Source organism: Stylophora pistillata, chromosome 4 (genome assembly GCF_964205215.1).
Source record: "Stylophora pistillata chromosome 4, jaStyPist1.2, whole genome shotgun sequence".
Classification (NCBI taxonomy): Eukaryota; Metazoa; Cnidaria; class Anthozoa; order Scleractinia; family Pocilloporidae; genus Stylophora; species Stylophora pistillata.
This window is the reverse complement of record NC_142522.1, coordinates 5,983,551-6,006,420: the sequence shown is the minus strand read 5'-3', so window position 1 is coordinate 6,006,420 and position 22,870 is coordinate 5,983,551. Positions and strand designations below refer to the sequence as shown.

At 38.5% G+C, this 22,870-nt stretch overlaps 2 protein-coding genes and 1 long non-coding RNA gene across 3 annotated transcripts in view; 2 read left to right on the top strand and 1 right to left on the bottom strand.

The window, feature by feature from the left end:
* The window catches only part of LOC111343659 (uncharacterized), a 55,411-nt gene that overhangs the window by 5,467 nt on the left and 27,074 nt on the right, over positions 1 to 22,870 (top strand). The window contains exons 6-33 of the mRNA XM_088756406.1: positions 1,267 to 1,526; positions 2,113 to 2,227; positions 2,394 to 2,519; positions 2,750 to 3,009; positions 3,567 to 3,657; positions 4,158 to 4,547; positions 5,012 to 5,440; positions 5,689 to 6,324; positions 10,245 to 10,553; positions 12,174 to 12,461; positions 12,701 to 13,105; positions 13,960 to 14,069; positions 14,253 to 14,544; positions 14,849 to 15,045; positions 15,423 to 15,598; positions 15,714 to 15,886; positions 16,293 to 16,373; positions 17,043 to 17,218; positions 17,768 to 17,840; positions 17,967 to 18,053; positions 18,410 to 18,666; positions 18,814 to 18,922; positions 19,159 to 19,380; positions 19,503 to 19,616; positions 20,040 to 20,120; positions 20,266 to 20,403; positions 21,538 to 21,788; positions 22,072 to 22,171. Of these exons, the coding sequence (XP_088612532.1) occupies positions 1,267 to 1,526; positions 2,113 to 2,227; positions 2,394 to 2,519; positions 2,750 to 3,009; positions 3,567 to 3,657; positions 4,158 to 4,547; positions 5,012 to 5,440; positions 5,689 to 6,324; positions 10,245 to 10,553; positions 12,174 to 12,461; positions 12,701 to 13,105; positions 13,960 to 14,069; positions 14,253 to 14,544; positions 14,849 to 15,045; positions 15,423 to 15,598; positions 15,714 to 15,886; positions 16,293 to 16,373; positions 17,043 to 17,218; positions 17,768 to 17,840; positions 17,967 to 18,053; positions 18,410 to 18,666; positions 18,814 to 18,922; positions 19,159 to 19,380; positions 19,503 to 19,616; positions 20,040 to 20,120; positions 20,266 to 20,403; positions 21,538 to 21,788; positions 22,072 to 22,171 (5,946 nt within the window). The remainder of the gene's footprint in view (positions 1 to 1,266; positions 1,527 to 2,112; positions 2,228 to 2,393; positions 2,520 to 2,749; positions 3,010 to 3,566; positions 3,658 to 4,157; positions 4,548 to 5,011; positions 5,441 to 5,688; positions 6,325 to 10,244; positions 10,554 to 12,173; positions 12,462 to 12,700; positions 13,106 to 13,959; positions 14,070 to 14,252; positions 14,545 to 14,848; positions 15,046 to 15,422; positions 15,599 to 15,713; positions 15,887 to 16,292; positions 16,374 to 17,042; positions 17,219 to 17,767; positions 17,841 to 17,966; positions 18,054 to 18,409; positions 18,667 to 18,813; positions 18,923 to 19,158; positions 19,381 to 19,502; positions 19,617 to 20,039; positions 20,121 to 20,265; positions 20,404 to 21,537; positions 21,789 to 22,071; positions 22,172 to 22,870) is intronic.
* On the top strand, positions 6,630 to 8,515 carry LOC148732145 (uncharacterized). The gene is made up of 2 exons (XM_088756381.1): positions 6,630 to 6,890; positions 7,163 to 8,515. The coding sequence occupies exons 1-2, from the start codon at positions 6,780 to 6,782 to the stop codon at positions 7,679 to 7,681; spliced, it is 630 nt and encodes a 209-aa protein (XP_088612507.1). The 5' UTR covers positions 6,630 to 6,779; the 3' UTR covers positions 7,682 to 8,515.
* Positions 8,621 to 10,095, bottom strand: LOC148732144 (uncharacterized). Its single transcript, XR_015999807.1, has 2 exons — positions 9,697 to 10,095; positions 8,621 to 9,514 (listed from the first exon to the last, which is right to left on the bottom strand). It is a non-coding gene; the product is annotated as an uncharacterized LOC148732144 (long non-coding RNA).

The window sequence follows — 22,870 nt, the reverse complement described above, 5'->3', positions numbered from 1 at the left end:
GTCAGAAGCTGTTTGCGAAGTTATTAGAGTGACGAGTTAAGTCATTGAGGTAGTTCCAGATAAGTATTGTGAGTTTCTAATAGTGCTGTAGAGAGAGAGAGAGCACTGATCAATGTGTTGGGATGATATTTCCATTGTTTGCAGGAATGCGAGTATTTTTGTGATCTTTTGTGATCACGAGTCATGTATGGAGAAGTGATAGTGTAATCACGGTTTTAGGGCATAGGATGTATTGTAGGATTACTCCAAGAAAGTTCATCCTTCGGCTAAACTTTCTTTTGCTGAAGGGGGAGGGTGTTACGAGGATCGAATTATTTTTACTGAATCTGTCACGCAATCCCAGACTTTTCTGGAATTATCTGTAATCTGTGATATTCCAGAAACTTCTTTCATGTGACTCAGCAGTTTCCAAAAATAGTACAACTTGTAATACGCTATGAATAGTAATAGAACATTCTAGATAACTAAAGTAAACGTATAAAAGCTGGCTTGTGAGAAGTACAAAGGAGATTTGCCCGAGGGCTTACCATCGTGGCTTGCTGACTGAAGTTGTGGAAGCTATGTTGTGACGAGGCTATGACCTTTTGACCTTGCGATATCCGGAGAGAAGAAAGAGATGAAAAAGACGATAGTCGAGAGAGGAAGAAGATAGAGAATACAGAGTTTACTATGGAGTCCTCCGGAAGAATTTGTGTACAAGGAAAGAATGCGATAAATCAAGAAAGCCAAGCGCTGAGGTCTTCAGTCGGCGGATGTTGGAATTGGAAGTTGATCAAGACAACGAACACTTACACGGCATGAAGGATTGTAAGCCTGCTTTATGAACTGCTTAACTTAATCGTTAACCTAAGTAAATTAGACAGTGTAAAACTAATTAAATAATAGTTAAAATGGGTAACTGCTTGTTGTTACATTTTTGTTGCGTGCCATATATCGTACTCGGGAGTCTATTTTCATATATGCTTTGTTAGCGGACATTTGTTGGTCATTCGTGCACGTAACAATAGGCTGGAGCCAAGCCATTAATACATTTATAGATCTGTATGCACTTGTGATCGATATTCTCTGCGGGATTGAAGGGATGGCGACTTCAATATTTGCTGTATATCATTATCGGTAGCCTTGCGACCCGCAATAATTCCCGCAGCTCGCTTGAGAAGACGGTCAAGGTAGTACTTATTTCATTTACCGCAACCATCCCACACACAGCAGCAGTAATCGAATAGTGGTAAAATCATAGCGTACCGCCTTTCTTTTCCATATTAGGAGGAGGAAATTACATTTACATCGAAGAATTACAACCTGATAAAGTAAATCAAGCCGCTCAGTTATCGAGTCCATTCATTCGAGGACCAAAATGTTTCCGCTTTTCTTATCGCTTGTCGGGGCGTGATGTGGGAAGACTGGATATCTTGCTTCAAGTTCGAGGGCAACAAGGGTATTATTCGATGTGGCAAAAGTCGGGAGATCAGGGAAGTCAGTGGATAAAGGCTAGCGTCGATATCGGTTATACCGATGAGTGTCAGGTACACATATTGCAAAAGCGTGAAACATTCATTAAGATGATGTTCACTTTTCTTAGAGAAGTTTTAAAGTTTTCTATTAGTACGAGCACTGCAATCTGCATAGATCCTACATGTCACTATAGTATAAAAGAATAAGGAGTAGCGCTCCTTCTCGTGGTAGGTCAAGTTGACTCCAAGTGTGAAATTTTACCGATAACCTTGCCTGCTGTTCACCTTTTCGAGCAATCAGAGTAGACTTCACTGGCCTTAGGTTCATCACAAAAAACGATATACTAATAGTCACAATTAACAATTATTCCACGAGCGCGCGTTGGATATGAGATGATAGATAGCCAACGAGGCGCTACGCGCCTCGTTGGCTGTAATCATCTTTATCCAACAAGCGCGAGTGGAATAATTGTTTTATTAAAAACGTTAAATTAAATTATTAAATTTTTAGCTCCCTTTTAATTTTAAGCTGACACATACGCTTGCCATATTTGTAGATTATGGTATATTGGCTGATATACCATAATGGCTAAGCCAATAAAAAGTCTTGAATTGCATTATCCAATGATCTAGTTTTTAATAATGATTATTATTACAGATTGTCCTGCAAGCAACAGTTGGCAAAAACTACACAAGTCGTATAGCCGTCTGTTACGTCAACTTGGTTGATGGACTATGCCATGATGAGAGGGACTTCAACACCAGCGTACAAGGTTCATATCGCGCTTCTGTTCAAATTATTACAGAGCCGTTAATGATGTTTCTGTTATCGCTTATTTCGTGATGGTATGTCATGAAATGCGTAATTTCCGAGCTTTAGTTATAACTTTCTTATTTGTCAGCTGTTAAGGTCACGGCTTTTGTATCTTTTATTCTTAGGGAATTGTAATTTCGAACGTAACTTTTGCTTTTGGAGGAGCGATTTAAATTCCATCTTCACATGGAGAAGGAGAAAGGGCAGGACACCAAGCTATGAGACTGGACCAACCAGGGACCATACTTCAGGTATTACGAAGAATCAGTATTTATGAAAACTGGCATTTCCTCATTCGGGGCTAATCACTTTAATTGTAAATTTGATATAACTCGTCGTTACTATAATTAGTTGATTTGTGCCCAGCTGAGAAAAAGCAAATTTGAATGAAGTAATCAAATCAGAAGATGGCAGATTTTCCTCATATTTGGTGCTCGAAGTGAAGACTTTTTTCCTGTGATACTAGTTATTCTCTCCAAAGGATCTGGTTACTACATTTATATTGAAACATCGCGACCCAGAAAGATGGGAGACACTGCAAGACTGACTAGTCCGTGGTTGCGAGGACTGCATTGCATGATGTTCTACTACCACATGTATGGCTCTTCCATGGGATGTGTTGTTATGTATATAAGAAGACAGGCTGCAGACAGGTTGCAGCCGCTTTGGTTTAAGTCAAAGAATCAAGGAAATGGTTGGATAGAAGGGCAACTTAGCATTAACGACACTTCAAGTTATCAGGTGGGATGTCACGATTGGAATCATAGCCTCTTCCCACGGTAGCAACAACTAGAATGGATTATATTTGAGTTCGCACAGCAACCAGGGGGACAATCAGAAATGCTTTGATGCTACTCTGGTTTAAAGATTTAATGAATGTAACCAAAGTTACAATTTATCGACCCAACGTTTCCGCACCCCTTTCAAGTGTCTTCATTTGGGGTGATCTGATCGCTGCGACAAGAGGCCCTTTTTGTAGCATGAAACACGTCTTACTAGAATAGACTTATTATTCACGCTATAGAGTGAGTTCCCTGAGGATCTTTTTCATTTTAATTGCGCTGCTGATTATTACAATCTTCCCAAACATACATATTTCGTTGGAAGTTATCAGTCAAAGCACGGATTACATGACCCCATGCCAGGTTTAAAACTCAGAGAGCGATATAAGAATATGAGACTTCTAAGATTTTCAGCAAACGGCAGAGCTTTGGCGGAAATTTAACATACTTTGTCTCTCTCCTCGTTTAGGCGTAATTTCATCATAGTAAGGAAGTCTTTTTCATTTCATTTTCTAGATAATCATTGATGGTATTACAGGTATAAGCTATCGTGGAGACGCAGCTTTGGACGACTTCATGTTTCAACAAGGACCTTGTCACCAATCGAGTATGACAAAATCAACATCTTCTTTCGATTTTATAGGAAATTATTTGCGCTCATGATAACGGTGTATAATAAATTTTTGAATGTGTGGAGTAGTATCTTCATAATAGCTTTTAGCAGTTACTTCGGCTTTCAAATGTCAGCGCTGTTTTTATGGACATAATTGCTAAAATGGGTAAGTTGGTTTCAGCGTACCAATTAACTGGAAATGTGTGTGGTTGCCCAATGCAAATCTTTTTTTCTTAATTCTCTTGCTATGAAATGCTGTGATAGCGGTTACTAGATACATGTATAGTAGAGTGATGTTGTTTATTTCTGATGACTTGTTTACCATAGATTTTCCTCATTCATTGATAAATTATATGTATTGTGAGATGAATCCGAAATGCCATTCCTCTGTGGCGTTCCTTGCATAACTATGAATACTTTACCAAGAATCGTTGCAACGCAGACTTTAACATAAAGAACGTAATCCATGATTCCTTTTAAATTTATCATTTTAGGCAAAGCAACGTTCTACGTGTCTTCCCTTAAGGGAAATGATTTTAGAATATCAACAAGACCTTCTGAAGACTATCTGTATTCCGATGAATTCCGATTCACTATCGCACATCCACAAGGAAATCCGACAGAAAAGCCCTATTTCATCTACCCCAAAGCATTAAAAGGAAACAGCTTCGTTAACACAAAGCTAGATATTTCTAACTATAATAACTATCCCTTGGATGTTGCTGTTCTCAGTCACGAGGAGTTTTCACAGAATTGCCGTAAGATTTTCTTCATAAGCAGAGATAGAGTTGGGCCTATGATTACTCTTGAAGATCACAGTTTCATGGATTGCTGCAAAAGCAAGACGGGTTTCTCTTTTTATGCCTGCAATGTTAGTAAATCAGGTAAGGACGCAAAAAAACTCTATTTAAGTGAAACCCGATGCAGATTTCTTTAAAATGGAAGCGAGCAGATTCTTCCGCGCTCAATTTTTTCTCTGCACTATAGGAAAACGATAGGGAAAGAGAAAGGGAGGGGGGAGAGAAAGAAGAAGAGAGAAAGATTAAGGATAAGATTGAAAACCACCAGTATTAATTAATGGCGAGCTGTGTACTGGATTATTTCCAAACTTTTTCACTGACATTTCAGTCAAACTTTTAAAATAAAAATTTCACTCGTTTAAAAACGGAAATTTTCTATCAATACGAGAGAAACGAGGAGTTATTCTTAAGTGTCTAACTTATCCACATGAACCATCTGTCGCAATAAGATAAATCAATTTTCTTCTTTGACAAACGAGAATTATTACCAGTAAAATGGAAAGCTGCAGATAAAAAAGAGAAAAACCAATGAGCTATTTTCTTTGTAGGTAGTCATTCTATTTCTGGATGTTTGCCTGGCTGGTACAAACTAGGAAAATCATGTGTCATGTTTTATTTCCAATCATCTAAGCAGTGGCGGTTTGCCCGGAACTTATGTCACAAGCAGAAGAGCGAAATCGCTATAGTTAATAGTGCAGAGCAATTAAAGGCCCTTGCAGATCAGCGGAAACAACTCAAGCAAGAATACCGCGATCTTACCCTTGGAATTGATAGCAAGCTACGTTGGGTTTGGTTAGATGATGATAATGCAACGAGTAATATAGATCTATGGGGCCCGAGGGAACCGAGCGGTGATGGTAAGTGTGGAGCCTTCTCAAATGCAATTGGATGGAGTTCAAACTGGGCTGGATACGGATGGCGCTGGAACGATCTACCCTGCACGAGCCGTAATGGATTTATTTGCGAAGAACCGTTAGGTATGTGTTTTAGTTGCTGGTATATAAAGAAACTGGTTTATCTCTAACCCTTTACTATGCTTGGTCTATGTACACCTCTCGTAATAGAGAAAAAAAAATGATTTATAGTTTGCTGAAATTCTTCTGAACTACCCTTTTCCAAACAATCTTCTTGCAACAGTTACAAACGCAGCGTATTTTCTTTCTATTCATTTGAAAGTCGATGGAAAAAAGGTTTTCATATATCGCAAATCTGTTTATTTTCCAAGATGTTCCCTTGCCCGTAGCTCTTTTTTCCACGCATCGCAACGATAGAGTTGTTGACCATAGTCCAAATGGAGCCACCAAAGCAGTCTCCAATAATATCATGCCGGCGACAGGTCCGTTTGGTGATCCAGCTGGCTCCTTTCTTATCAGCGGTTTTAATAACAGCCATGTGGAAGTTGAAAATGGTGGAGAACTTGATACAAGGTTTTCGGTGAGTGTTTTTGCATGGGTGCACCCTGACGCCTCTGCCACTCGTGCTGGTCTGATATATGAGTATGGTTGCTCGATGTGGTATTTTCCTTCGACCTTGGGACTTGAAATTCGTTATATGGTCAGGGATCGTTCTAAGACTCACATATTAGGTATAGAAGGTGTTATCAAAGTAAACGCGTGGAATTTTGTGGGGACCACGTACGATATTCACGCTGGCGTTGCGTCTGTGTGGGTGAATGAGAGCCTGGTTATGAACAAGTCTATTGGAACCAACGTAGAATTGGCAACTCAAGGAAATCTTACTATAGGAGCGTCTAACAACCATGAGATGCAATTTTATGGGAAAGTTTCCTGCTTGCAGTTCTACGATCAAGCATTGTCCGTGGATCAAATTATGAAGATAAAGACAAGATGCAATCAATCCAGTAAGCATGTTTGATAAATGTCTCTGTTTAGAGCTTGTTGTCTTACGTAGGCAAAATTTATCTCAAGTGATATTGGTTCAGGAACCCGTCAATTTCCGTTATAATTGACCTGGGTGTGTTTCTCGGAGTAGCGCCGTTACGTCTCACTATTCTTCTGTCTATTTCTTTGATTCATTTAACCTGCCCTTGTAAGCAATGCTTGAAAATCAGCTGTCTTAGTACATACTTGTTATAAGCCACTTGTTCTTGCAACGTTTACAAGTTTGGAGAAACCTCTTTACGTGATTTTGTAATGTGTGGTCCTTTAAACCATAGTTAATCGAGGAGACTGGTTAGGAAGGCCGGCGAACTTCAAAGGACCGGCTTATTGTCTACGATTTTAGGTTGAATTGCACCGTTACGTCATGATACGTCACGAGTACCGTGCATCGCTATCGTTGTCACAGTAAACAAACATGGCGTCTGGCATCGAAGACTTTACATTCGAAGAAGATTTCGATGCTATTATGGCAGTTTTAGAAGAAGATGAGAATTTGGAAGAACAGTTTCATGAAGCTGTACAGGAGGTGCGTGTTAAAAGCTAAAAGTTAGTCCTATTCAGTCATTTTATTCGCGGTTTGTTGCTAGAAAAAGCTCAGTGTAGTTGGCTTGAGATCGATCAGTGTTCGGTACTGTGTATCTGTTTCCAGAGCTCCAGAAGAAAAATTAGATTCTTTTGGATTCTTTTAGAATCGCTAAGGGTTTAAGAAGAGTTATAGTAGCAATATTGGTATAAACTGATTTCAAACTGTTGGCGATTTTATCAAGTTTGATCAACTAAATGTTCCTTACATTCTAGGTCCAAAGGCAAGACGTAGCTTGCAGTATATGTCAAAAAGTTTGTAAAAGTAAACGAGGTCTAAGCAGACACACGACTATTAAAAACAAAGATAACAACCAAGATCCCGAACAAGATGTACAAGAGGAAAAATCAAGGCAAAGAATAGCATTTACAAGCGACGTTTTGAACGATCTGGTGAACAACCTGAAAACGACAATAAGCAAAAGAAAAGTGTTTCCAAAAGCAATGCGAGATGAAATATCATCATTCCAGTTTAACATTTGCGAAGGATCGAAAGAGTTTGAAGAGATACGGACTATTTTTGATGGCTTTACGAAGAATGGAAACGCTGACAAGTTTTACTCCAAGTATTACGCGACCATATCGTTACATGCTACAAAATACTTCCCGAGTCTGTCCAGTAATTCAACAACATTGTTATCAACTAAACTTGCTGATCGACTCCTGGCCTACTACAAAGAATCTCTTTCTCCTGTAAATGATAACGAAGTTGAAAAGGCTTTAAAGGAAAAATAGATTGCTGGTCTACAATATCTAGGAGGCTATGTCTTGCAAAATCTGCACAATAAACACAGAGCATCTAAGAATTGGAAATCAACAGAAAGTCAACAGGCTACATCTTTATTAAATGCATGCAAAGAAGAATCAAAGACTATCACTGAATCGCAGAAACTTATCTCTTCCTTAAGCCGTGGAGGGCTGTGGAATCCAACGAAAAAAGCCCAGAAATTATTTTTGAGGGCAAAACATCATTTTAGAAACAATTGTAAAACTGACCATAGATCTATCAACATTGAAGCTGTAATTGAGAAATGTTGCAAAGATACAGATGTAGTTGCTTTCTTCAATGAAATTGTATCTGAATCCTCACTGGAGATTGATAGCAGAATTAGTAAAGATATGCTGTACAGTATTATCACCTTATATTTTCGTGTACGCTCATTTTCATTTGCAAGAGATGTAATTCAGAAGCACAAGATCAAACAGAAGCAGGTGAAAGCTAAGTCCCTGAGAAAGGAAATTAAAAGGGCAAGTGGAGGAAAGGATGATAGAGAACCCTAGAATCAAAGACAGCATAAAATGCATCAAATGGCAATTTTATTTATAGGGTCAATGTTCTGGTTTATGTTAGCAGAAGTCAGTCATCTAGATGTCAACAAATTATGTATACTTAAAATGTATGAGGTGGTTTGCAAACACCTTTGAAGCAATCAATGTATTTATTAATGTCAATGTTCTGGTTTACTTTAGCTTCTATAGAACACTAAAATTCTAACTTAGAAGTCAGCCCCATCTAGATGACAACAAGTTATGTACAATATTATATAATTATATATATATATATATATAGTAGCAAATGGACTACTCAAGTGACGCACATATGGATTTTAATACAGCCTGTTTCGTAGACCAACAAAAGTTGATCCACTCATCAGTTAAACTCCATGTGTATGGAGTTTAACTGATGAGTGGATCAACTTTTGTTGGTCTACGAAACAGGCTGTATTAAAATCCATATGTGCGTCACTTGAGTAGTCCATTTGCTACTGTAATCGCTCCTTCATTGTCGAGCACTGTCATGGATCCTACGTTGCCTATTTCGCTTATATATATATATATATATATATATATATATATATATATATATATATATAAAGTGGTTTGCAAACATCTGTGAATCAATATTCAAGTCATTTACAAGACAATGTTGCAGTTGATAACATGGTGAATAATATTTGAGTTCAGTTCTGGTTGTTCAATCCCAGGACAAATAATGAAGGACTCTGTTAGTTTTCTGACCAATTCATTCAAGGTAACATTTCTCATTGATCTATAATACTTCGTATAAAGTATGTGGTCATCTGGTAGTAACGAACCTTAAACTAAAATGGTGAACCCAAGACTGTCATCGACCACCAACTCCAGTTGTGGTAAGCAAACAGAGGACTCATTTCACTTTCTGAAAACCATTCTGTCTTCTTTGGCCTGAGTACACCACTCTTGTATAATCTTCAATGACTGGGCTCTTTTACAGAATTCATGGAAGCTTTTATAGGAATGTCTCTTTTCAGTCAAAATATCAGAAACTTCGAAGTCTTCCTATCTCAAAGGCCTGGGAGTTGGTGGCTGTTTTTGAAAGCTCTTCTGTGGGGGGGAGGGAGGAAATTCAGTTTGAGGGGAATTAACAGTGTCTTTTTGAAAGGTCTCATTGGGAAGGAGAGCAGTTGTCCAAGGCACGACAAAGTTTTCTGTGGCAACTTCCTTCTCAATGCAAACTGAGGTGTCATATTCTCTCAAATTTTTCTTCTCCAAACTTCGGCCTTTTCTTTGTCATTTTCTCTGATACGGCTGAGAGATAAAGTTTAAGATATATGTCAACGTTTTTATCAAGAATTCAACTGAGTTACATAGTAGATTTCGCATGTTTTGGCGGGCCGTTTACTAATAAGCACACCGCGAAATCGCTGGAATTATACACACACACTTATTTCGATGTCATTTTCATGAAAATGCTTTTCACAAGTAAATACTTTGTCATTTTCGATCTTTCGTTGGAAGTTACTGTCCGTAACTCTGTATTTCTTGAGCTCATAGAGCCAATCTTCGCGCCATTTGCGATATGCTTCGTTCTGAGGTGCTGGAAGCTTCCATATTCCAATTCCCTTGGTTTTACGGCAAGTTCCACAGCCAACTACGGAACAGTTATCTCCAGGCATGTTTTTGAGTTAAAATCTATGCATTTTCAGTCAAGCAAACAGTAATAAAAATAATTTAAAGTCAAAACATTTCTCTATCAACCATTTTCGAACAACGCTGCATTGTATTGTGATGCACGGTAGTCGTGACGTCACGCACCAAAAAGTTGAACAATAACCTACCCCTTTGAAGTTCGCCGGCCTTCCTAACCAGTCCCCTCGATTAACTATGTTTAAACATATTAGGATAACACTTCACTCAACTCAACTCAACAACCAGGTGACCTTTATAGGTTTCTTCCTGGTATAGCTCAGCCGCGAATTCTAGAGTTAGATTGTTAACTTTGAAGATCAACTCTAATTCCATGCCTTTTTATCGGTAGTCTCACCAGTGACTTCCCCAGATCACGAAAGAGTGGGATGTTATAGAGACACAAACAATCGTGCAATTCCAACATTAGAAGGAGCTGACCCCTTATTGGTCGGTGCTTACCTGAACCGTGAAAACGCGATCGAAAAGTGTGCCCTCGCAGCTCACAAAAGGGGCTTTCGCATGTTTGCAGTTCAGAATGGTGGATGGTGTGCAGCTAGTGTCTCAGCAGAAAAAACGTTCAACAAATATGGCCGGAGCACTTATTGCCGCAGCGATGGCGAAGGAGGACCTTTGTCAAACGATGTTTACATTATTAAAGGTTGGTAGATTTGATCAACGCAGCATCTCCATCTGAAAATTGGTGTCCCGTAATGTTATTTTTGTGGGTTTCTTCTCTTATTTTTGGAAAAAATCCTTAGTTAATTCAACAAAATTTTTCGAGCAATTCTAATTCATCAAGCAAATGGGCACGTGATGGCTAAAGAGGAGTGTTTATTTTTTTAAGTCACAAGTAGAAGGCAGAGTTTTTGGGCAAGACATGAAATAGCAGATTTCGTGTCAAAAATTTAAGGTTTTAACCTTCAAGAGGTTGTTTTGCTGTTTGGAATCTTTAAACTCTCCTTGTTCCATGACTTTATGTATACTTTTAAATAAGACTTTATATTAAAAAATGAATGATTTTCGAAGAGTATTTCCCCTTTTGGTGAAATAAGAGGCATTTGACTACAACTACTCATGGAACTTCGTGAAAATTATTGCCATTTGTGTTTAGTCCACATTTTGGATGACTAAATTTAAATCTTACGAGACAGAAAAAGAAATCATTCGTTATAGTTGTAGTGAATTGACGAAATGGTGCGAATTTCACTGTTGTATTTGGAGAAGACCTTTCATTTCCATCCCCTTCTATCAAGCCACAGGTTTACATTTACTAAGCTTTGATCGAAATCCATATGGTTGTGTTTTTGGCCTTAGGAAAAAGAAGAACTTCGCTTGGGAAATCAACACGAACAAAAATCTGCAACATTACTCACAGACATGAATCATTTGCTTCGAAAGCTTTCTCTTTGTGCCATATATTCGCTCCTTACAAGTAGTATTTTATACATTTTGCCGCTTTTGCTCAGTCTTTTACCCAGACCTTCAAAGGGCAAGCGATTGCTTTCGCTGCATGCTTTCTTCGGATCCTTGTGGTATGGTAAAATATTCTCGCTAAACCGAATATTTAGCAATGCATTTTACCTGTTTTCGAATATTATCCGATGATCACCAAGCTTGTCACTCATCTGTTTAATATTTGTCACTCATCTGTTCAATGCACTTCACGTGCACCTCAGCCAATGTAATCCATTGCATTACTTGCACTTATCGCATAAAGATATACATCGGCGAAACAGGCAGAAGACTAGGTGACCGATTCTGAGAACACCTTCGAGATGTGGAAAGGAATGACAAGGACAAATCGAAACCAGTCGCTAAACATTTTTAATTTACCTAATCATTCTAAGCAACATATGGCAATCTGCGGTCTTTCCTTACACTTAGGCAGCACGGAGAGCCGTGAAAATCTTGAACAAAGGCTCATCTTTCAAACCGGCAGTCTAAATCCCACCGGGATCAACGAACGCTTTTCATTCCACTAATTTATTCTTGTTTTTCTCGTTGCCATGTTCCTACCAATGACGTAGCTCCATTCTCTGCCTTTAAAAGCACACACAACCCACAATTCCTCTATTCGCTCCGACGAAGGGCTAATGCTCGAAACGTCAGCTTTTGTAATCGTTACGGTGGCCAATTTACCACTTCAACTTTGTTGATATATCCAAATTATTTCGTTACTCCCACCGACGCAGCCCCAAACAGTTTCTTTCGAAACTATCAGCCTTTGTTCAATAAAAAGTCGGTTAGTAACTACTTAATTTTTTTTTCAATCGAATAGATTATAAATATCTGGGGTGCTACAGAGACATTGTTGATCGTGCTATTCCGGACCTGGAAGGAACAGACCCAGTGTTGGATGGAAATTACAGAGCACGCGAAAACGCAGTTGAAAAGTGTGCGATCGTGGCACGCAAAAGAGGTTTCCAAATGTTTGCAGTACAAAACCATGGACAGTGCTTGTCCAGTGCAACAGCAGAAGAAACTTTTGACAAGTATGGCAAGAATAATAATTGCAGTGAGAAAGGCAAAGGAGGGCCTTGGGCAAACAGTGTTTACACCTTTAGAGGTGGATAAAATCTCTTTTGAAATCTGCGCACTTAATGGTTTTATTTGCATTTATACAATTTAATATTGACACCAAATTTCAAGCAAAAACAATAAAGAAATTTTTACCGAGTTAGTAGGCGCAATCTTGAGACTAGAAGCAGCGCACTTGCGATTACCATTCTCTGATAATTGTGGCTTGTATAGCAATAAACACCTGGGATGGTTCTTTTGACAGCATTGTTTTTCTTCCCTTTTAAGTATCACAATCATGGTGTCGTCCGGGATTTTTCCCCCTTCGTGGTGGTTGCTTTTCTATAAATCCCTCAAGTACGCTTAATTGGCAACAGGCTTTGGAGCGGTGCAAACGAGACGGTGGGACCTTGGCCAAGGTAGCTCGTGAAGGTTTGAGAGCCACTTTCTCCAATATATTAGACGAAATCAGACGCTTCCAATCAAATTTTAACAGTTTGTTCATTGGCCTGTTAAGCAAGGATGAATGGACATGGATTGACGGCACCCCACTAAATTACTCGTTGTGGAAGCCTGGATATCCAATACCAATTCAAAGCACTCGCAGCTGTGGTTATCTGGCAGGTGGCTCATCTGGAATAAGGAGTGGTGAATGTACATTAAAAAGGTACCCGCTGTGTCAGAAAAAAGCTGGTGAGTTGCCGTGGTAAACTCCATAGTCTCATGATAACGATTTGAAATTGCTTGGTGCAATCATTTACTATTTTTCTTTTTTTGATAGTTTTTTTTCCTAATTTTCGTTCACCAACGAAAAATTGAGGAAACGCATTTTTTTTCATTCATTTATTTGTTTAAGCAGGTTGATTAATTGGCAGCTGTAATAGCTGATGTGGACCTGCTGTCCTAACCCACCCATCCCACCCCAGGGGAGGACATCCATCACACAGTAATCTCGTGAGTGGGAAATTAACGTCTCCTACCCCTAACCCTGAAGGAGACGGGACCTCCATTTATTCGTCCCTATCCGAGAAGACTAGAATATCTAACTATTTCTTGATGTTATAGAAAGGTAGCATATTCTCCTCAATTATTTTAAGACCCTGAGTGTTGGTCCGGCCGGGGCTCGAACCCTCGACCTCCCGCTCAACAGTCCAGCGCTCTATCCAATGAGCTAACCGGGAGGCGGTTAGCTCAAGCAAGAGTCATTGCAGTGTACAAACCTTCCTGTTTGGGCGACCCTCTCTCTTCAAATAGCTTTATGTTAGTTAGGTGATGACCTGTACAAATGTAAAAAGCCATGCCTTCCATAAAATCGCAGTGCACCCATCTCATTGGGTGAGTCACTAACATATGGTTCACCTTTTCTTAGGCTCTACGACGAGCTCCAATAAACCAAACATTCGCCAGCAATATTTAGCGTGTTAACTGATCCTCACTATGTATTTTCGTCCATGTTAAGGAATAGCTTTGATTTAGCGAACTTCTCTACTTGTATCACTTGTGGGGCTTTTCGGCCAAATATAACAGTGATATCTACTGCATTGTAGAAGAATCATTGTCAAACCGGAGTTTGATAGGAAGTTCAAGCATTTTTCAGCCCTTTGAACCCATCCTGGCCATAGATCGATCCTACTCTACGTGCTTTCGTTCTTTGAAGGTAAGGAATTGTACAAAATGTCCTTGTTTGTTAAACTGGCATGTTAAATATGTTGCTGAGTTTTTCTTCTTTTTCGGATTGGACGCTGTAGCAATATATGGTCTAGAATATTATTTGTTCCGGTATGACCAAAATTTTTGCCCCATTTTTTCTACATTGCTTTTTACGCTCTCGTCGGTTTAGGAGTCAAATCCCTGGTGGCAAGCAGCCCTTGACAAACCGCTGTATGTCGTTTCTGTTTCAATTACTGACAAAACCGATTGCTGTCCACGAGACTATGGAATCATCAGTATAGGTGTGTCATCCAGTAAAACTGGATTGTCTCCAACATGTTACAAATCGATGGCATATGATGGAACAACACAGGAATACACATTTCATTGCTCACCACCCGCGCTCGGAAATCAAGTGAAAATAACGTTGACGGGTGATAATGTCACACTAGTTCTCTGCCATATCGTCGTGGAAACAATTGGTAAGTTATTAGAAAATTTCTTCACTATTTTTCTTTTGGCCTACACGCTTTTTTGGTAAGGGAAAGAATGAGGCTAACCGAGCCTATTTTACATTCCATGATAGCAGATATCACAGTTGCTTTGTAATACGTTAATATAGAAGTGAGCTACTGTGATTTAAGAGCATCCCATTCATCTAGGGAGAAAGATATGGGAATTTTCTTTGGCTTTTTGCAAACATAAATGGACGTAAGATATATTTTTTTGGAGGCTACTCCGCTTAACTTGTGATAGTTGACATATCCTATGTTTGACTTGATGTAGAGTCGACGAGAGAGGTACACGGAGTTTTGCGTGAAGGATGGTACAATAAACATCAATACGACTCCAAAAAGGCGACATCTATGCGTGAGCATCCTCTTATCCAAGGTCCACCTGAAAGCCGAATTATTTTGCGAGATTTTAATGCGCCAATAAATCTGGCGGAGAACTATGTTCAACGACTGACAAGCTACCTACAGGTAAACTCTCCGAAAAAGGCACATCTTGTCATAGAAAGTCTCTTCCCTTTAATGTTTGTCCAGTTTTTGAGATATTGTTAGTAACATAGAAATGGTATTTTTACATTCATTCTTTCAAATGGAGTGCACCAAAAGGGTTGTTAGATTATCAAGCTTTTGCGCTAAATGTAATCCAAAGCAACTTTTACTCTCACCCGATCGATTAGCTACGCTTTTCCTTTCGCAAAACATGGAGTATGTAAAATGAAAGGCAGTATAAAGGAAAACGCTGTAATCATGCCTTTTTTAACATATTGAAATTAAGTTCGTTGTTATGTTACTGTTGCTCATATTGTTATTGCCATGTTTTTTTTTATTTTATCAAATACCTGTTTCAGGTTCCCCTGAACGGAAATTACACATTTTATGCGGCTTGCAAGGATATGTGCGAGTTATGGAAGCACGATGTTACAGAGAAAGGCATCGAAAGAGTTGGAAAAGAATTCGGGAAAAGTGTAACGACCCAACCAATTATCTATGTTAAGAGATGGACTAGCTATCTTCAATGGGACAAGTAAGTAATGTGCGAGCAGTGTATTAATAAGCATGCTTTTGTGCATGGGATTATATTTGTGAATTTTTTTTTCTGTCATTCAGACTGATATCTTCTAATCACTTTGTTATTGAAGGTACCCAGAGCAAACGTCTCAGCCAATTGTCCTTGACAAGTGTCGCTTTCATCGAATGGTGATCTTCGGAAGAGAAAAAGATGGCAACGACCACATATCTGTGGGTATGCGTAAACCCAATGGAGAATATGAACGGCCCATTAGAGGAGAAAGACTGTTTTGGACCAAACCGGGTGAGGAAATTCTGATTCGTTTATTTGGTCAATTAAAAAAAAAAAAGCAACCAGAAAGGAAAAAAAAATTAAGGAGACATGCACGAACAAAAAGCACTCACACTCGAAACAAAAATAAGACGACAAAGAAGCATGCGAAGAAATAAAACGGACTAGCTACTAAAACGAGTTTTTTTTTTTTTATATCTTTCTCATGGACTCAGAGTCCCAATTACGGAGCTAAAGCTCATAACTTCTCCTAGAAGCTGATGAAATCTCTTTTGTTCCTTGCTACTGAGTAAAATGACAAAAAAATATTCATTAAGAGACAAATGTCTTAATTTTCAATGCTTTCTTGATTGACGTGTTATAACTCTTAATTGTAACGTAATTTGATATGAAGTACAATTTCGTTTCTCCTCAACAGGAACGCGTAATTTAGAAATGACACTTAAGAATCACGAAACATCGATCTCTGCCTTCGTTGGGTCTCACTTACTTGTAACAGGTTGGTTTCTTGATATCATCCTTCATCTAGGAAAATTGTCTCAATTATGTTGAAATGCTCGGGATCAGGTCAGATCTGGGTGATCACGTGGAAGCCAACCCCTCAAAAGGACCTGATGATATCAAGGAGGATCTCGTTATGTTTTAATGGCACTAAAAGGCTCATAGAGAATTACGTTCTCACTAAGTCTTGGCGGCCAAACTTGTTACCAAAACAGTGATGATGTCTAAATTACAAAAACAAAATCAAAACAAAAAAGGAAAAGAATAGTTTCCTTTGTTACAGTTTCTCTATGTAAATTCTCATCATGTGCTTGAAAACGTCCTTCAATGAATTGTCGGTATTACGTGACATTTCAGTAATATCCCAATTAAAGAGTACCTTTCACAAAGGTATCTGATGAGTCTCTTGGCTGAGACGGAACACCAGTTTTTCTCTAACATTTCACGATTCCTCTAGAAACTAAATGTTACTAGGAATGCGTGGTTAAAGGATTACCTTGAATGAGAAATGGGCAATGGGTTAGCATTTAAACTTGCTAATGGAACTTTTTTCATACAAATTTTGAGAGGTTATTGATGATTCTATTCTCACAAGTTGCAGTTTGGCGAAGAAAAGATGTAGACTATACAATATGTCAATCATACAGCATGTTTGGTCAAATTATAGGATATTACAAGTTTTGCTGTGAGGGAGTCTATTGTCCTGGTTGCCCACTGGAACTGAACATCTCGACCCTGGGACAAAATGTAACAGTGAACTCAGCAGTGAGCCTGTCCTGTGTTAACACATCATTTGAGGCAGATTTTAACACGACCAGTCAACCTGGAAATTTTACTGTGCAGGTGAGTAGCTGTCATTATTTAAGTTAAAGAACTCGTACTACATTGATGGCAACAAATGAACACGACACCAATGTATGCTCATTTGTAGAATTTGAAAAGAATCCTACTTAAGCAAAAGGCTATAAAATGAATGATAAACTTTTGAAATTGTGAAGGTTTGTTGTTATTCACTGGTTTGTTTCAATTTTATTCGTTTTTATTCGTGTTTTAATTTACCCCTCACCATTGACGAAACTGTCACGGTATATTCATATCTAAAAAATAACATACACACACACACATTAGTGTCTAAGTATCTAAAAGTTTGTCGACCCCCTCACTTAAATTGTAAAAGCATTATTTAATCGAAACGTTGTAGCGTTATCCGGAAGCGACTACTTCTTGAATCAAATGAGGGTACCATTGCTCGTTAGGTTGGCCGACTACAAATAATTCATTCAATAAGAACACAACCGTTAAAATGAAACAAAGTGTTGCATGCGTGTTACATTATTGGACACTGTATTATTTTGAAGACGCATCTAACCCATACCGTGTGTTTGTTTTCAGGTCAGCCATTCGTTTGTGGAAAATCCAGATGAAATTCTCGAGGAGCGAGTTTTGGCACTGGTAAACCTAAAAGGTATCTGCATATGTATTTTGCTTCTGCTTTTGCATTATCGCAAATAGGAAGAATAATCATGTGAATCCACCGTATTGCTCGTAAACCCTCGCCAACGAAGATTAAAATTTTATATTTCCTCAAAAGCGGTGGTGCTAGAGGAATGCTACTTCGAGTCTGGAAAGTGTGACTGGACCATCCCTGATGAAAACTCCAAGTGGAAACTCTCGCCTGGTAGGAAATTGATAAAATATCTGTGTAACGTAAATTGGTTAAAAATATACATATAAATAGATAAAAGGCAAAAAAAAAAAAGAAAGGCGGTACTGTGAGGAAAGGTTAGGTCTTTTAAAATTGACTTGCCTTTTCTTCAAGCAAAGAATAATCCCTATAATAAATCATTGCCCGAAAAACCGCTCCGGAAGGAAATGAGTAATTATAAATAAAAGTTATATTTGAATGATAGGTTTGAAATTAAAGAGATCTGAACAGATGAAGGCGATGATCAGAATCTTTTGGGTCAAAATAACGCTACTAATAATCTAAAAATATTTCATGCTGTGAAATTTATTGTACAATTTTTATCCCAGATGGTTTTGTATACATTAACGGCTCTAACAAAGCGCAGCTACAGAGTCCGCTGTTACCATGGAAACCACTTCATGAAGTCGTTGGCTTGTGCTTACGGTTCACTTTCCTTATGCCTGTTAAATCAAAGTCAACTTTAAAAGTTCTGCTTCGAGAACCAAGTAAAAAAGAACCGATGTTAGCATGGCAGCTCAGTGGATATCATGGTACTGAGTGGTCCGCGGCGGAGGTGTCTTGGCCAGGCGCCGCAGCAGTTCAGGTAAGTAACTTACGATGGTAAACTTTATTGGATAGAATTCTTCATTTATTTCTGGGGGTAAATTTACTTATACTTAATCTTTTGATATTTACTATAATAGATGATGATTTCATAGTGATACGGACTTAATGTTTTCTCTCTTTCTAGATTATATTTGAGGGAGAGGGCTTTCTTCACGACCCAGTAAATGCATCAATCAAGAACGTGATTGTAACGACCGAAAAATGTGTCTTGCTGCCATACTTTGCAAAACCAGGTTACTTTTACAGGTCTTCTTTTCTTTGCGTTCTTTTCTCTTTTTTTTTCTGCTGGTTTTGAACATGACAAAATATGTTACCCTAAAACCGAAAAAATAATACCTCTAACATCACTAGAATTATTTGAATACAATTAAGTTATGAACGAATGTACTGAATTTGCATGCATGATAAAGGGAAAGAAACGTAAAATCATATATTTCAGGAGCTTATAATAATCTCATTGTATTTTAAGGTTTTAGCTGCGGGAATAAACAATTTCAATGCAAGAATGGTGAATGTATCAAGAAAAATTTGCGATGTGATGGCGACTTTGCTTGCACCGATAATTCAGATGAAGATGATTGTGAATGTCCCTCCAATAAGTTTGCTTGTCTGGATGGAAAATGTCTTCCAGCATCAGCTGTATGTAACGATATAAATGACTGCTCTAACGGAGATGATGAAAATAACTGCCGTGAGTAAATGTGCCTCTGCCATTATTCACCCACTCTTTATTATTCATCAACTCACTATTTGCTTTTCCTATCTTTTTATGCTGAGTTGCATTTCAACATAGTTTTGAATTACTGCATTCAGGAAATAAGTGCCCCTTTAAGCATCACTGCATTGATGGATCATGCATTTCTTGGCCAGAGACTTGTCTTAGAGAACCTTTCTGCAAGGATGGAACTAACACTCCATCAGTATGCGGTGAGTAAGGCATAAAAAACTTGTTAACCATGATAATGTTTTGATTTCGTCGTTGGCTAGTTATTGCCGAAAGATCACAAAATAAGCTATGAGAGCCACAAATAGATATGATCATGAGGTGTTAGAGATAAAAGCTGCCTCTTCATGAAAGTAGCTAAGGTTATTATCTACGAGTGTAACAACGTAATTGGCAAGAGATGTTTCTAAAATGTTCCAACTGCAAGAGGCGTTCAATATATATATTCTTATCTTGATCGAGTTCTTATGAACTAGTGAAGAAAAGTTAGATTTTATTGGGAAGGAAAGCTTTCTTTAGCGTGGAACCAAATTCACAATAAGCAATTATGTCGTCAGCAGTTTGCGGAATTAATCCTTATAGCATTACAGTAACGTATTTCATAGAGTCGATAATTTGCATTGCAGGATCTGGGGAATGCCACCTTAACGACTTAGCTTGCTCATCAAAAGACTCAAAAAGGCCAAACAGATGTAAATCCTTCAAAAGTAAGTCCGAGAAGAATACTGCTAACTACAGGACACAAGCGCAAGCGGTGGCCTGTTACCGTAGCATTATGGAAACGAAGATAAAATAAGACCGAGTCATGACAACCTGTTAGATATTTTTCCTAACTGCTGTTACTTCAAACAGGCTTTTGCAATTTCGAAAATGACTTGTGCCAGCTTAATCCGGATATGAACGCCACTTTCGAATGGACCATGGCTTCGGGTGAGACACCAACGGAGAAAACTGGGCCAAGTTATGATCATAGCACGTTGAGCAAAGACGGTAAGAAACAAAACGAAATTTACCTTTTACAACATATTATATAAATCAGGTTAAAACAGTGGCATCTTATTTAATCTCCTTACCAAACTTGTTTTATATGGTACAGTAGGCTCACGTTGGAGCGATGGCAAATTCTCCTAATGAACTCTGTATTGGGAAAGTTACTTTCTCGTTTTCTTTGGAGACGTCGTACGGTTGGATTATACAATGTTGCTTTTAATTGCTTTTGTTTTACGGTCACTCCAACATTCTTAAGTGATTTCACAGATTTGCACTTGCTTTTGCTCTCGCATTCCCCTACTTGTTTGCCGGTTTCTTTCACTGCTTCTACTCGGCTTTACTAAATTTCCTATTTCAGTACACTTGGGGTCGGTTATTTAATTTAGTCTGCAGGTTTAGAGGACCAATTAACTTCGAAAATTCCCATATTTTGGATAGGAATTGTAAGTTGATTCTTATTTTAGTGCCAAATATAAGCCCTCTTGACAGTTCCGCAAAAACTTGACTTTAAGCTTATATTTTCTGCTCGACCCAAGGTTCTTTAGAATATTCTTTTGCATGGATGAGGGGTAAACTACGTTTTAATATCCGGCGCTTAGGATTTTAAATGTACTTGAGATCTAAGCATTGAGGCCTAGTTTATCGTCGCGCTACAGTCGAATTTAATTCAGACGAATTTAACTCCAGGTCCCACAAGCAATTAAATTCGACTATAGCGCGACGTGTAAACAAATTAAATCCGTCTGGTAAATTAAATTCGTCCTTGACGTTTTATCCACGGATAAAATATGGATAACGCGTCTTCAATTTTAACGTTGCACTAGCGTTGCGTCGAATGAAATGCATACATTTTCTTAATGTATTTCATCCGTGCCATGTTTGTTTCCAAATGACACCTCTGACAAGAGGCACTGCATTTGGGACGAGAATTCAATTCGATTGTATCGATTTCGACGCATAAAACCACGCCACGATTTTTCGTCGACGGAACGACGAATTTAATAGAATTAGATTCGTCTGAATTAAATTCTACTGTAGCGCGACGTATAAACTAGGCCTGAGACTGACGAACGAAAAGGGAATTTGGCATAATTTACATGAAGAAATCAATGGTGAACAGTTCTTATTTTATAGGTTCGTTTATTTATGTCGAAGCTTCTCCGCAACGCTTCGGGGACGTGGCAAGGTTGTTAAGTGATTGGATAGAACCCAACGAACCAACCTGTGTTCAGTTTTGGTATCATATGTATGGGTCAGATATCGGGAATCTCAGCTTTTATCTGAAGACTCATCAATCTGAGACATTGGTTTGGAGACTGTCAGCCGATCAAGGAGATCGCTGGAAATTTGGTCAATTTCCTTTGATAAGTGACAGAGCTTACAGGGTACGTTGCAATTAGCTTACACCTTAAATTTTTGGCCGGCACTGTTCACATTTTTTGAAAAGCTAGTTGGAGAAGGTTGGTCTTTGGGTAGCTGAAAAAGTAGATAAATGTATATTGATCAGTGTATTTCAGGCCGGTTGACTTTTTTCTCCGATCTTGGCTCATTGGTGAGCATTTTTTCAACCACTGGTTTTTTATCTTTTAGTATTTTAAACTAAAATAGTAAGTTTTGCCGTTAAAGAGAATTGGAAATTACATTTTTTAAAAAATTTTGTTTGCAAAGTTTGTTGTAGAAGGGACGACTGCTTACGGAAAGGAAGGAGACATTGCGATAGATGATTTGTCTGTGCTGGATGGAAACTGTGACAAGATTATTACACAAGGTATGGACTGAAACGAATAGAGGCAAAACAAAGCAAGGATTTATTTACAGGAAAGGCATTGCTTAATAATTTGTAATATCGCTACCGTTCAAGTTTTTCTCCCCTGAAATATTTCGAGACGGCCTTTTTAAATGATCTTCTAATGAAATCGAAAAAAAATAGCGAAGTTCATAGCGCACTTAGCGTAGCCCCTTACTACAGCAAATCTGGTAACCTGTTCGGCTGGAAAATTTCGGTTGTAACGCAGTGATCATTGTCTGTCCGTCTATACTTCCGTTCACCCGAACAAAAAATCATACTTTCCATGCGCGAACAGGCGCATTTTACAAAAGGGTACATGGCAATTCACGAGTAGACGTCAAAGTGGATGAGCTACCCGCATACGTAAGTCTATAAGCAAATTACTGACCAAACGTGCATGCACTACTAAATATAAGCGTGACTTAATGGAGTGCTGCCGCAGCGTAATGTAGTGTAGCCATAAAGTTAGACCTATTGCACGTCGGAAATCTTTGTAGGAGAGCAGATGATGGATTAACAAATTTTGCTGATTCAATGCAACATTAATTTAGCCCTGAATATTTCACCATCCACCCACGAGTGTTTATTATAAAGTGGCAGGGGTTTAGAGTTGAAGCCGATTTGTATACAGCTGGTAATGGCACAAACTCTTTTGACAAATATACGTACCGAACTCAA

What these genes read in the sequence shown, in the direction of transcription:
- LOC148732145 (XM_088756381.1), top strand. Translation starts at nt 6,780, where the DNA reads ATGGCGTCTGGCATCGAAGACTTTACATTCGAAGAAGATTTCGATGCT. An exon ending in TTCATGAAGCTGTACAGGAG is followed by an intron (nt 6,891 to 7,162) that starts GTGCGTGTTAAA and finishes CTTACATTCTAG; the next exon opens with GTCCAAAGGCAAGACGTAGC.